Source organism: Lipophrys pholis, assembly GCF_963383615.2.
Source record: "Lipophrys pholis genome assembly, chromosome: 12".
Classification (NCBI taxonomy): Eukaryota; Metazoa; Chordata; class Actinopteri; order Blenniiformes; family Blenniidae; genus Lipophrys; species Lipophrys pholis.
Genome location: NC_137641.1, coordinates 28286659 through 28302324, shown reverse-complemented (window position 1 = coordinate 28302324; position 15666 = coordinate 28286659). Strand labels below are relative to the sequence as shown.

Here is a 15666-nt window from a genome sequence, read left to right as displayed (position 1 = left end):
TAATATTCCTGGTCAGGTTTTTGCTTTTATTCATTGGTGTCAAACATATGGCTCGGAAGTTTAAGAATCCCTCCTCATTTAGAATGATGCAAGTTTGATGCATTAGTATCATTATTATTATTATTATTATTATTTAGTTTTCACTTGAAACATCAGCTAAACGGGGCCTGATTTGGTCAGGAAGTAGTGAAAGACACTAAAAGTAAAATCTTTCAGGTGTTCATATTCGTCAAATCTCTCATAGCGAGGCCGAAAAGAAGAAAGGAGTATAACAGAATAATAAAATTGAGATCAATTGTCATATTTGACCCTATTTTGAATGAACAGAACAAAAGTGAGTTCATTTTAAAAAGTACTTCATTTCAAAACTGGCATGGAAACATAATTGATCACAGTTTATTCTGTCTTGATATATTGTGCGTGTTTATATTGTGAAGACAACATCAAAATATCATTCAGACTTAGTTTGGGGTTAATTGGCAACGTTCCCTGTGGGCATGAATGTGTGTGTGTGTGTGTGTGTGTGTGTGTGTGTTTGCCCTGTGATGCACTGGTGACCTATGCATGGCGCACCCTGCCTTCACCCACAGTCAGCTGGGATCAGATCAAACATCCTGCGACCCCGAGTCGGATAAAACGCTCCAGAACAGGCGCGTCCACAGTCCAACTATGTGGCCCGAGGGCCCTCTGTCCTGAAAACGTTAAATGTTACTGGCAAAAGTCAATACATTTTGCAGTTCTTATTCTAACTCAAGTTTGCGGCATGGTTGTAAAGCGTCCGTTCATATTAAAAAATAGATAAATTTGTGGACAAATTGCAACTTTTGCTGTATGATTCATATTGAATGCTGATGGATTAACACATTTATCCCAAGAAGAAGACAGAATTTACTGGCCTGGAACTCTTCACATGATCAAAATGGATGGACGGGTGTAAATAGGTCGTCTGTAATTATGTAGTGTTGTGTCTATTATATTGGCGTATTGATTCTTGTCATTGTGGCCCATGTGAATCTGTGTAAATGTTACGTAACCATATGTAAGCGTTGTATGCACCCAAACTGTAGGTGGCAGCAAAAACGTCGACTCTGCAACAACTCTGGGGAAAAAAATCGAATCATCAAATCACCTCTTTGGAGTCACATGTTTCTATAAAAACAAAGATCCTGCTATCATTTTTCCCACGAGTGAGCTTTGTTCTTTGGCTCGATTGACGGCTTCAGCATCAGCGGGGAGACTATAAATAACCTCCAGCCTTCGGTTTTCGACTCGCCTGCATGCGTGTGAGACCGGGCGGGGATGGACTCTCCCAGGCTCTCCGTTCCCCAGACGGATGCAACTTCAGAATATCGGGACACAAACGTAGGCGTGGGCATTATGTGGGTTTGCGGGCGAGTGCGTCCACGCCGGCGAAGACTTGCAAGGTGAGTCAAAGCACATGAGGATTGCAATGATCTCCGCTCGATGGTTTGATAATCCCTGAGAGCTACCTCAGAGGGATTCTCTCTCCCGACAGCTGCCACTCCGGGAACTTCAGTCTCAGGCGGACGCAGCACCTTTTCCCACGCACGAGATAAACAAGGCCGCTCTGGAAACACACAGTGCGGCGGACACGACGAGCGCGCTGGATTCGGTCCAACTAGAGATGCATCGATACCGGGATCGGGTATCGGTCCGATACCAGGCATGAGTACTCATACTTTACGGCAGCGCACGATTTACGGCACTCCACTGCCGTCTTTTTCGAAAATTGACCGGTTGGAGGCTCTCTGCCTAAAACTGTGCAGTGAAATGGTTCAGTCTGTTCCACCAAACACCCTCCCGGCGACAAAGTTTTATTGAAAGTACTTTTGTTAAATGTTAGTACTCAGTTTTTGACAAAGCTCTATTGAAATATTAATTTTTTTGGTTTTCATACTATTGCTGGTATGTGTTATTTATTTTCTTGCTGTAGGATTTATTCAATAATGTGTATAGATGATTGCCATGCAGTTTTGAACGTAACAGTGAAGTTCATTATGTAAATATTAATTGAAAATGGCGGTGGGATTAAATAAGTTGTCTTCTTCCAATTCCCTTTCAGCCAAAACTGGAGCGTTCTTTCTTTCCTGTTCCAGTTCACATTTGATGTTAAATGTGAACAGTTTTATTTTTTTTGCCTGAAATAAATAAAATTAAGAAATTAAAAATAAAGAGTTTTCTTACAGTATATGTGGCAGTGCCATAAAAGAACTAACTTTGAATGTCACTACATCGCAATGTAGAAATGTTGTTCAAATAACATCTGTGGAAGTTTAAAAAAAAGAATTTAATAAATGTGTGTTTTGGCCTAAGTCCTCGGTATCGGTGAGTACTCAAATGCAAGTACTCACACACTACTCATTTTTGAAGAAAGAAAATTAATAAAAAAGTGATATCGGTGCATCCCTAAGTGTGACATTATGAAAATGAGTGAATCTGGCTCGTGTCATGCAAAGAGGAAAACGCACCATGTGGAGCTTTGATCAAGTGTGGAGAGGCAACATGCAAACGAACCGACGTGACGCGACGCCACGGCGAACGAGTGAGCCTGAGTCCGATAACCTGAAGCAGGAGGAAGTCACGACGGCCGCCTCATTTCATTATGGAAACATCCAGAGGAGCTTTTAGTGCAACGGTTGGACTTTGCAATGACACTTTTTATTATGCAAGTTTATTCTTCCATTGCTTCTCAGAGGGAAACGCTGCAAACTTACATGATAGTTACAGTTACTTTTAAAAACAACTACACCAAGCCATTATGGTGTGAATCTTTAGTTTTAGTTTCTTTTCTGGCTCTCTCATATACTGTATGTTTGGTTGTTTTGATGTTGTGCATTGTTAACGAAGTGATTTTAATGCTGGTAAACAGATGAGCGACACGTACAATACTGTTGTTAAATGTTTTGTATTGGCAATTATTGACCTGTTGGTGCAATTTATACATAAGTGTGACAATAATAGTCATTGCTTCTGTGTGTGCATACATGTATGTATAGAACCCACATCACCACTAAAAAAAACAACTTGTTCAACAAGCAATAAAAACAAACTACTATGTCCAATCACTACGTTAACCCACCAACCTTTATTCATGCAGGACTTTTAATACGATAAATTTGTAGCACAAAACATCCATCACATTAGAAATGAAAAAAAAAACACAACTGTAACGCATGTCTTTTGTACGTTGCAATACGGCTGAGGTAAAACGGACGTTTGTCTCACTATCGGTGGGAAATGAGAAAAGATTTTCAGGAAGCATTCGGGCTGTACTGCTCGTCACACACACACACACACACACACACACACACACACACACACACACACACACACACACACACACACACACACACACACACACACACACACACACACACACACACACACACACACACACACACACACACACACACACACACACGATTTGGATTCATACCGCCGGCCTCTTTGTTTGTAGAGCATCCAAATGCCGGCGGGTCACCGAGTGGCCTCGGTAAAATGTCACTATGTCAGGTTGCAGCGATTGATGATGGCGGTCTCATTAAATGTGATCAGGTGAATTAACCTTTTGTCCGACCGGCCCTGGACACCACTCCGCCCTCCGCCCTGTGCCTACAAGCTATTGCACAAGGTTTTTTTATTTTTATTTATTTATTTATATTTTTAATGCGAACACTGTGTTTTAGACCTCTTTAGTCGGAGAGGATTCTGGGCAGCGGTACAATATATATTGTTACAGATCACAACACAACCCATCCAGATCGTTTCCTACACACATTTTCCCCTAAACGCATGCACTCATTGTGGGAACGTACGAGCAGATGATCAGGCATTTTATATTTTATATTCAACATGATGGTAAACTTCATCTCACAATGTACTCACTCACTCAATTATCTCAAATCTACACAGCTCTGAAGCTCAGGCTGTTGTTAGTGCGTATCAGAATAAACAGCGTGTGATCACAGCTCCTTATGTTCACACTATTGTTTTTACAGGAGAGGTCTGCCCTCTTGTGGTTTTCACATTCATCACAGCTGAAGCAGACAAAAGAAAGTGGATGACACTGTGAAGTCGTGTGTGATTTTGTTCCGTTCGTGTCAATGCATCATTACTAAATACATGAACTATAAACTCGTAGCAAAAGATGGTCCATATAGAGGTTGCAGCATTCAGAGCATCGCCGATCGGTAATAAAAAGGTCCAAAGTGTTCCAGGGAAATGATTCCCCGTGCCATTACAGCAGCAGCCGCCTGTTGCAGACGGGTGACATGAGGCTTGCTGGGTGCGCACAGATTCATGCTGTTGTTGCCAAATTGTGAGCCCACCATCTGCAGCCTCGTCACAAATGAAGATTCATCAGACCGGACTATGTTTGTCCACTGAGTGTGATGAGCTCTGTGCTCACTGTAAGTCCCAGATTTACGTTTTTGCCTGAACCCAACATGCTGTCCTGCTGTTCTGGTCTCATCCGCCACATGGCCGGTGCACTTCTTCTTTTTTTTTTTTTCTAGGCTGTAAAGTCAAAAGTTGTGCATGAGAATCAGAAAATGTTGACACTTTCATAAATACTAAAATTGTCCTTTTGCCATCAGCTTTTATGTTAATAGCTCCTTGTGTGGTTTTGGTTAAATGTCGACCTTGAGTTGAGGAGATCCTGGTTCCAATCCAGGCTCAGGTGTTAATGGCACCCAGCATGAATGACTTGCTGTGGCAACCCCTGTAGACCCTTAATGTTGCAAGTATCCTAATAAACTGCCATTAATGTTCATCTTAAAATCATCTGTGAATCGATTTGCTTAATCTTAGCATTTATTATCGACAGGCCAGTGCTAGAGAACTTCGGAGATCCTATTTTGACTCAGTGTGCAGCTCAATAAACAACCAAATAAAATAAAATAAAATAAATTAAATTAAATATAATTACATTTAATTAAATTTAAATATAAGTAAATGTAATAAAATTTAAAAATAATTACATTTAAACATAAGTAAATTTTATTAAATTTAATCAAATTAAATAAACAAACTGCACATCTTCCTATTAGTTATGTACCTGATGGAAAATAAATCCACATACTGAAAAACTGCACCGATCCATAAATCCTAAGATCACAAACTAATTGTCTCTGATGTCTTTCTTTTGTCTTATAGTAGAGTGTAAAATACATAAACATGTCATACATACATGATATATACACGATGCATCCAGTAATAAGTTTTCTCTTGCAACCCGAGATCTGACGAGTAACAAAAACGACTTCCTTTGACTAGTAGCTGTGGTGTCCGTACGAATGCAGGAGAGGTCATTCAGTTTCATCAGGATAACGTCTGAAAACTCTGACAGTGTCGGGATGTTTTTCTTGTTTGGTGAATGAATGCGATCACAACAAAATGTGACTATTTCATTTAAGTACAGACTGTGCCGAGTTTGCATGTTCCATCTCCTCATGTGTGGCTTTTCAGGCTGGAGTGTGTGTAACTGTCTTGTCCCTTTGACGGACTGATGTACTGTCCAGGATGAAATCCTCCAGACGTCACGTATCTCTATGCAACATCTTTTATATGCTCTGTTAGGTTCACTTTGGGAAAATGACAAAGTTGTGGTCGTTTGTGCCTTCGGTTAACACCGTTGTGCATCTCTGCTCACTCACGGTGGGGGTTCCCACTCCAAACTGTCAAACTGACTTCCTTATTTGAGCCATGACAAATACATTGTGTGACAAAACTTCAAACAGGCTGTCAAACACACGGCCCGTGGTCTAAAAGCAGGCAGGCAGAGGGGATGCAGGATGACGTTATAAAGTACAATAAGAACTTCAGTACTTTTTCCTAGGGAAAAAAGTACTGAGTTATTTACTTGGAATCGTAGTATTTTATTAATGACCATAATCATAAAAATAGAATTATGATGCAATTGTCTATATCTTTTCATAACCAATTTCAATATGTTCAAGCTTGTTAAACCAATATATATTTGCACTAAAAACTGTAAACTTATTCCTTGCTGTATACAACTGTGCAACCCCAAATATGTACTTTATTTAAAATAGCTTAAAAGAAATGGAAACTACTTTTATAGTTCCATTATTTAAAATAATGTCCACATCTACGTAACTTACACTATCTATGTATTATCTAATTTGCTTTCAGAAATTAAATTAAATTAAATCTTTATCTTAATCTCATGCCATAAATGACTTTGAAATTTGAGTGGGTGGTCCATGCTTTCTCCAGTTCAATGTAATGACTCCTCAATATTAGGAAAAAGGGTTTAATGTACCTTTCACTTTGGATGGACCGAGAAAGTAAAGCAACTGGACCCAAAAGTTTGAAACAGCTGATTTATAATGCAATGTTTCAGGGTGTTGCATCTTTTATGGGGCGTAAATAAACTTGTGTGCAAAAGTAGGATCAACTGGAAACTGCAAGATTTTACTTTTTTTTTTTAAATTTACTTTTATTATATTTTGTTTTAGAAGAGTTCTGATGCTGTCGTAAAGATGGCCACACACGTGTAAATGCCAAAAAGGCTGAAAAAGCTGTAGTTTGCACGTCGGACTACTAGTTAATGCTGTTTTTTCGTAATTCAACAGTATGACCTACGTTTAACATTTAGGCTCCTTCAAACACTCACAGGAACGCTCAGTATCTGGTGTATGTAAAACAAATATGTGTATAAACGTCGGAGAAGCTGTAAACATTCTATCTCCCTTGAATTTTTAATATTTGTCATATAGATCCGCTCAGTATCTGGTGTTTGAAAAGAAAAGAAAAAAGTCTCAACTTATGTAGATGATGGTGCAGTAAATGTTTGAGAGGAGCTGTTAAGCTCAAGAGAGTGAACAGCACTGGGGGTGGGTGGGGGTGGGGGTGGAGGTGCTTTCAAGGGAGAACATGCAAACCCAGCACAGAAATTCCGCCTCGCCTGGGAATCAAACTCCAGATATTCTCGATGTACACACTCATAACTTGTTAATTCAATTCAAAGTTGCTAAAATATAAGGATCTTGTAAACTATAATACGTCAATATTTTTTATATAAAGCGTTCAACAAATTATTACCGACTAACGTACGTTTCTTTACAATTGGAGAGAGAGTTCGTAATTTGAGAGGATATGGAGATTTTATATTGCCGAAAGCTCAATCCACTCGGAAAAGTTTTTTTTGTGTGTCCGGATGCGGAGTAAAACTTTGGAACGGACTGGAAGTACAAATCAAGCAATGTCAAACGATTCTGTTTTATAAACATCAGGTCTGGTCACAATATAGAGAGAGTGGGTCTTGATGTTAAATCAATACTCTGTCTACTAGTGTTGTTTCCTTACCATTGCTGGTATGTTTGATTTATTGTATTGCTGTATGATTTATTTAATACTGTTGTATAGATGAGTGCCAAATCCATTTTGAGTCCATAGTTTACGGAAAAATTAAATATGTAACAGTGAAGCTCGTTGTGTAGAATGATAATTGAAAATAGGGGAGGGAGTAAACTTCTGTCTCATCGCGTCCTGAGAAAGGTGAATCCTCCGTTCTCCGTCATGCTTGAATATCTAGTCCTGGTGCAGACGCTCCAAACCGAGGTCTTGGTCGCCTTCCCGTGAGACCACAAAATTAAAACGATCAAATTCAACCCTCCACTTCCTCGTCCGTCTGTCCCTGATCTCTCTTCGGGGTTACGACGGAGGCAGTGGGCTGGTTATGAAGCAACTCGCAGTGAAACACACAGACTTGCTTTGATGTGTCGCTTTCCCCTTCAGTCGCTCACGTTTCACTTGCTTTTCCTCTGCGTCCACAGCGAGTGCAAAGGTTTCTCTAAGTTTAAAAAGAAAAGTAAAAAAAAACAAACAAAAAAAAAAAAACCTTCCCAGATTATGAGTTTTCTGCATGCGGCCTGCGGCGAAGCTCGAGGTGGCCGCATCTCAGCCAGATGCCCGGCTCATTCCAGCCAACTATAATGGGAAATGTTTTTTTTTCCAGCCTCCGAGCTTTCCTGGAGCAACGCACGCTGCATTTTAATGTGTACGTACGCGTCTTAAAGCCCTAAATGGAAGCAGATGTTTCATTCCAGGAGTAAAAGGAGTTTACACAGGATTGTAATCAAGAGTGGGATTTTTCTTTCTTCCTCCATTTTTTTCGTTTTTTCTTTTTTGGTGTTTTTCTTCTGGTAATTTGAGTCCGTCTCTCGGTCTAAATGAGCTTCGGTCTGCTGCAGTGTGCACATGGCTGTACCGTGCCCGGCTTGTGCTGAGTTATGCAGCCACATATGGGAGTGATTACAGTCCAGTGTTTATCAGACCTCACTGAGGGACTGACTGTACGGCTGAGCAGCGGCCCGATCAGCCTGGTGCACGCCTGTCCCACCTATACCCTTGTATGGAAATGAGATAAGTGGTACAATATTGCAAAAAAATATCACGCATGAGATCATAGCTGCTGCAGGCCACACTGTGACTCACAGATTAAATAAGCAGCCCATTGATCAATTAGTAAATCAATGAGGACTATTTTTAAGTGGAGATGTGGGAACAGATCTGCTGCGGAGGTGAAGAAGTTGTATGAAGCCAAAAGGAGCCAAGTGAACTTTAAAATTACACAAAAAGCAGAGATGCAGCCCGCCTCTCATCTCCGCTTACGTCAGCCTGCTGGAAATAACATCAGCCACTACGAGAGCAAGAAAACCTACATGTCTGGCCAAAGATCTGGCTGCCATGTTGCATTGTGGGAAACGTAGTTCTTTGGGCCATAATTAACTTGTGCTGTCAGTCAAAAACAGCGTAAACTTTCAGTCCCAGATGGTTCATAGGAGTAAATTTCAGTATATAAGTCACTTCTTTATATATGTTGCATGAAGAGCCAAATAACAAAAAGGTTGGACTTATAGTCCAGAAAATACGGTAACTAGGAAACAAGAAAGTTACTCAGACAATCAAAGCTTTAGTTTTTATTTTCTGCTGCATTTTGTTTATAATTTCTATTGCAAATTAAAATTTTTCGTGACATTCTCAGTCACTCAAAAACAGTAATATTGGAGTGTTGTTTTTTTGTTGTGGCGTTGTAGCCAATCTTCTGTTGTCTTACAGTGACATGTAGTGGTACTGGTACAAATATATTCTGACGTATAAGTTGCTTTTTAATAAACGTTTGGCACAGTTGTTCGTGCTTGCGCTCTGTGACACAGGATAAAACGGTATAAAAAATGGATATATTGATGGAACGACCAGTCAACCAAAGGAAAAAAAAAGAAAGGGGTGACCAGTAGTCTGGGTAATATGGTAACTGACTATCTCCGCATATCATCCCTGCAATGGACTGACCACATGTTCAGGAAGTACGGGTATGTTTCCTTGCACAAAAAGTGTCCCACACTGCTTGTCCACTCTCTCTCCTCTCATGCAAACAGACAATAAAATGTGTATGTGAGAGCATTCGCAGTAGGCGAAGCAGAGGAGTGCCCGGAGTCAGCAGAAATGTCAGTCGGCCCGGCGATCCAGCTTCCCCGCCGGGTGATTTATGACAGACTGTAACACGGAGGGGGACCCCGGCGCGCGGCCTATCGCAGCCTCTCTGGGCTCCGTCTGTCCGCGAGCACATCAATATGCTGCCGTCCACAAACAGCCTGCTCGTATACTACTAAGATGTTCTTCAAGCTTTGAAGCCTACTGTAAAGGATTCACCGGGGAGATTTCCCCGTCTCTCTCTGTTGGTTTTTGCACGTGAAAGCGGCACATCAGCCGCATCTGGATCCGGTCCTGTGCCAATCTGATAAGCGGCACGCTGCAGCAAAGACCCTGGCGGCTGCAGTCACAAAACTTTGCGAGGTTAATTAAGACACCGATCGCGCTGCACTCAAATAAACTCCCAAGTTAAAAGTTCAGGGAGAAAGGAGAGGAGCAACCGTGGCTCTATTTTTAGAAGCGATTGCCGGTGAGCTTCTAGCTGCTCGGTTGCTGATAAATAGGTGGATAGTGATTGATGAAGGGGCCTTCAAGCCTAATCTTTCCCGTCTACGCTGGTGTTTGTCGGACCTGCGTAAACCAACCCGACATTGCGCTGCGTTGGCCTGTTGACGAATGGGCTTCTCCTTCCCTCCAGGCCCAATAACGTACTCAAACACATCCCTGCCAGTGCATGCCTGCCCTTAAATGAACTACAAATGTTGGGGTTTTTTTTGCGAGGGAATTGGTAAGAGGCCCTCAAATATTCCACGTGATGAGGTTAGTTTTCTACCACATCTAGAATGTTTCCACTGAATTCATAGAAAGCGCTCTGCAAACTCTTTTGTCAGGGGACATCCTCCTCGAGTTTGTTATGCTGTACTCCATCTTTTTCTTGGCTCCTTCGAGTGACACCATGAATGTGTCGCCTTGAAGTGCCTCTGAGAAAGACCAGAGCATGTGACAGGCCGGATCCCCAGAGACGCACAATTGTCATGAAAAATAATGGAAAGTGACTGTAAATAGGTTAGGATTTGTTGTTCCTGGAGGAAATCCAGACTCCCCCTCCAGCTTTGTGTGTGCTTGGCTTTTGCCCTGACATAATGAGCTCATAATGTTTTTTTTTTTTTTTTAAATAGACCACAGATCAGAGTCGCACTGTTATAACACTAAAACTCAACTTTTTTAGGGAGGACATTTTTCTGTCCGGTCCGGACATGGCGCCTAATTACCCACAGAGCAAAAGGCAGTAGAACGGGAGAGTTCAGAGGATTGAACTAATGATGACAAATGTTTCTTCAGATCACTGGTGTGAGTTGAAACGAGAGCACTACCGAGGTCTGACACCTTCGCTTTTGTCATTGTCTATCTTGTAGTTTTAAATCCTCCACTAATTCGGCTTTCACACATATATGAAGAATGTATTCAACGCTCTTCATACATGAACAAAATCCGTACAGAAGTAATATATGGAAGAGAGGAAAAAAAAAAAAAAATAATAATAATAATAAAATAAAAAAATTTATAAACAAAATTAAAATAAAATAAAATAAAATAAAATAAAATAAAATAAAATAAAATAAAATAAAATAAAATAAAATAAAATAAAATAAAATAAAATAAAATAAAATAAAATAAAATAAAATAAATGAACCTTATTTATTATTGTATTTCCACACCGGGCTGTTTTTCAATGTCCTTGACATATAAATGAAAGAATAGTTTAATGTCACCGGCACACTGCCTTTCACTTCATGTTTCCAAATGAACCTCCGGGTAAGCTCATCACGATTAACTCCAAAATAAAAGAGAAAAGACTAAGAGGAAAATCTGATTTCATTCAACGCGGACCCCATTAGGTTTACCTGTATGTCAGGTATGTGGAGAGCAACAACAAAAAGCCACGTTGAAAGCTCCAGAACAGCTTAAAACCACAAACAGCAACAAAAGGGTTAAAAAGTGTAAAATTGCTAAAATAGATAAAAAAATTTAAAATAGCTCGAATTGCTAAAACAACAAAAATGATATTGCTGTACCAGAAAAAAATCTTTGAAATATACTTCCCATAAAAGTTATCACTTCTGCACAGAGGATAAATAACAGTGTAGGTAACGACAGCATATTAGAGATGTACATCAATAACTGAAACTGGCTCCTATATTTTTTATTTTTCCCATGTAGGTTCTGGTAGAGTCACTTTAAAGGAGATAAATCCACTAAAAACAGCTACAAAGGGTGAAAAAAAAAAAAAGTATGACTTTAACATTAAACATACAAAATAACACACATTTGTATTTTCACTGGTCACAGACATAAGATACAGTTTTGATAGTATAAGAAAATGAGTTCTGCAACTTTATGAGGTGTGTTAGTCTCATTTTAAACATTAAACATGTTTTGTGGCTCTTTTGGTTATAAACATTGCAGACTCGTAACATAACATAAATATTTATCAGCTTCATCCAGAGTGGGATTGCGGAGATTACTTAACATTGGGGTAGCAAACTGTAAGTCTGAGACCACCACAGGACTAACACAAAGAGACAAACGTTTGACTAATTCAGCCGCCGGATCAACCAACCAGCAGGGAAGCAGCATGAGAAAAACCACTCCGCCATCAAATCCCCCAAAAAACACTTTTTCCTTCAATAAAACCGTGATTTAGTCCAGATTAAACCTACTTGTCCCAATGAAGTCAGTGTTTCCACCATAAAAGGTGTGAATGATGCAGTTGCACCGAAGCTGAACGTATATATGCTCCCACCTGCACCCCCCCCCCCCCGGACCAGTAAGTCTGGCACAGCGGAGGAAAATGAGCCAATAATCACTTCCAGCGCTCCGTCCAACTGTTTATGCTTTCACCTGCAACTCTGCGGCTTCCTGCCGTCTCTGGGAACGAACACCTGCCAACTGGCAGCCTCGGCCGTGAAGAGAAGTCTTGAGACGTTATTGTAAATAACGGTAAGAATGTGATTTGTTTGTACCGGAACAGATCAAGATTAACACAGATCATGACGACTTTAGTTTATTAACTTGTAGAATTTGGTTGTGGGCCAATTAAAAATGTGTGTTCTGAGGGTCAATCAACTGTTCTGAGGATGAGATTTTGCTGCTTCCCAGTGAATAAGGTCCAGTTTTGGACGATTCTCATGCAACTGTGAACAAGAAATGTTAGAAAGAATCGAGAAAACACTAATAAAATTAGCCGATAATGAAATAATCGCTAACCCACAAGAGCCACTGCAAGTGGAGACTGTCTGTAGCCCGGAGAAGGCAAAGAGGCCAGATCAATGTAGATAAAGCCGCCACAGTCGAACATATGGAAACATTTCAGCTGGTCTGAGTGTATAAAGAAAAGAGCGTGTGCAATGGTGCTTATGAAAGCATGTTTCTGACATGAGGTGGGTGTTCTCATGGAGCTGTCACAATGTGTCGGGTCTGCGCCGTCACGCATTGCTGCAGCACGATGAATTAACACAGACTTCCCAGCTGCAGCCTTTTACTTGAGAGCCTTTCAACCCTCCCTCAGTACGGCGGAGAATCTATTTCCCCCCACGCAGTCGCACTTCAGGCCCGGCTCTGATTGACCGTCCGTTTCAAAGCGGCGAGTGTCTGTGAGACGGACTGCCAGGAAGCTCCACAATGTAACCCCGGGTCCACCGTGTGCGGAGAGGGAGAACGGGGTAGAGATTACGAGGGGTGTGCAATCTGGAAGTAAGTGCTTGGCGCACATCTCGCCCTGAATACGGCGCATTTCCTCCTGGTGCAGGGAGCCAGAGATCAGGCCGCCTGCGTACAGACGCCGCACTCAAACCCGTCACGCGTAAGAGCATCGAAGCGAGACTCATGAGTAATTGAACACTCCTGCACACCCCCACAGATTGCCTGAAACAGCAGGAAACTGGAGGGAAGGTGGGCAGAGAGGGTATGACCAGGGAGATAATCTGCAGGTAATGAAAAGTAAAGACTTTGTTAATTTCTCATCAAACTACAAAACTGATCGCACTCATTTTCGAGGAACATCGGATGAGGGAATGTTGTACTATATTTTAAGACAAACCTGTGTTGCTGTAGGTCAGACTCACAACAAACATCTCTAACCCAGTTTAAGTCACTATAGAAGATACACAAGCAGCGCTGCTTAAGTCTCCAGAGCTCAGGTCTTTCATCAAAACTGCCATAAAGAAGCTCACGGTACATTGCCTAATGCAAAGTAGAAACAGGTCATTAACAATGAGAAATACTGCTGAACAAAGTTTTTTTTCCTTTAGGAAAGGCTGCAAACTCTCTCCAGTGAAGACAACTGCTGGAAGACACACCCACTCTCACAAGCACAAGCATTCAGATGAAAGCAATCAGATGTTTCTCTGGTATTTTATTCTCGGTTTCGTTGACAAATCTGATTTTCCAGGCCCCGACGGTGACCTCTGGTTCCAAGTCCACACAGGACAAGTGATATCACAAATTCCGATGTGAGTGGTTATACAAAAGAGGGACTAACTGGAACGTCAGTGAAAGTGCCAACGTGTAAATACAACTGTGGCTAGACCACACAAACTGTGATGGATTACTTGGATGACGGAGTCACCCTGTTGGAGCTGCCCACGGGTGTCCTCCCGTCACAGAAACCAGCAGGAAGGTTGCCAAATCCGGTTGAGGTCCCGCAGCTAAAGTCATATCAGCTGCACATCATGTGGCCTGTTTGTCATCAGGACTGCCCTGATCTCCTGTGTCAAGTCTCCTCAGGATGTGTGTGAAACTCACAGGTGTCCAGCTGCGTCTCCCTGACATAAGCCTGCACCCAGTGATCTCATCCCAAACCACGGGCTGGTGGGGTGGGGAGGTAGAATTAAACATTGTCAGCCACTTCGTGGCACCATTGGACGGATCGGGGAGACTGTGGTTGCCGGTTCGCCCAATCAGCAACAGATTCTGCCTATAAAAAAATGACGATGGACAGCTTTCCTGCCACCAGGCAAGCTCGGTCAATAATGCAGAGTCAGGTGCAGACAAAATGTACCCGTGCGTAACGCATCCCCGCACGGTCCGACCCGCGCGCACTGATCAGAATGATCACATGAGCCAACAGCACCCGAGTGAATTTTCCTTTTCTTTTCTATCCATTAATGCTGAAAGCAGGAAAGCTTATACACCATTTGGACATGTAATATGTTTCACTCTGCTCTCCATCTAAACGCGCGCGCGCGCGCGCACAGATGCTGTGGCCACAAGGTGGAAAACATATTAGAAACTGAAATTGCTCCCTCCGGGGTTAAAAAGTACCACCTCTTAGAAAGGAGAGTGCAGTCCCTCTCTGTTGTAGTCTGGCCATTTTGATCGCCCCCCCTTGTCCCAGACACACAGAAAACGAGAGAGCACCTACCTGGTAATCTCGAAGCTGCAACCTTTCCGAAGGAGCAGGGCTCTCTTCCGCATGATGCCTTTGTCTCTGCCGAGGTACACATTTTTATCTGAATTCATGGGTGCTGGACGAGCAGGTAAACCCAGGAGGCTTCAATTCTTTCCTTTTCTTTAGATGTAGGGAGAGAAAAGTAAAAAAAAAAAAAAAAATCAAGCAAGGAGGGGAAGTGGCGCAAAAGACAGGCTGTCCGAAAAATAGAGAGAGAAAAAAAAAAGAAAAATCTTGTGACGGTTGCAGGAAGGAAAGTGAGCCTGCGAGTTTCTCACACAAAAGACGGCGTTTGGAGGCTGTCAGTGGGACATGGTGTCCGGGCTGGCGGTGCTCCCACACGGGCCGGGTGGAGGAGGCGCTGCCGCCGCTGCTGCGGGTGTCGCTGCGCCGCGGAGAGTCGCTCCAGAGAGCCGCCGAACTTGAACCGTGGGAGCCGCTCGCTGCACGCGCTCCTTCAGCTGCAGCCCGCAACGAGAGGCTGCACGGAGGAGACCCGGGGAGAGAGAGAGAGAGAGAGAGAGAAAGAGAGAGAGAGAGAGAGGGAGACTGATGAGTAACTTTGCGCATGCAGGAGGAGGAAGAGGACGAGAAAGTAACAACTGAATATCTTATAATGGTTCATTCAGAGAATAAAGACTTCATTGAGTAAATCAGAGGGCACGTGAAAGGACGTTAGATAAAAGAAAAATCATTTCAGTGAAACTTATGTAAAACACAGTGCCGGCCCAAGCCTCTGAGTGGCCCTGTCCCCCCCCCCCCCCCCCCCATTAAACCTCAAGCCCCGCCTACACGAC

The 15666-nt window shown here is 42.2% G+C and overlaps 1 protein-coding gene across 1 annotated transcript in view; it reads right to left on the bottom strand.

Moving 5' to 3' along the window:
• Nucleotides 1–15328, bottom strand: part of garnl3 (GTPase activating Rap/RanGAP domain like 3) — an 84134-nt gene extending 68806 nt beyond the window's left edge. The window contains exon 1 of the mRNA XM_080476937.1: nucleotides 14843–15328. Coding sequence (XP_080333063.1) covers nucleotides 14843–14940 — 98 coding nt within the window. The 5' untranslated portion in view covers nucleotides 14941–15328. The remainder of the gene's footprint in view (nucleotides 1–14842) is intronic.
• Nucleotides 15329–15666: the final 338 nt, after the last annotated feature.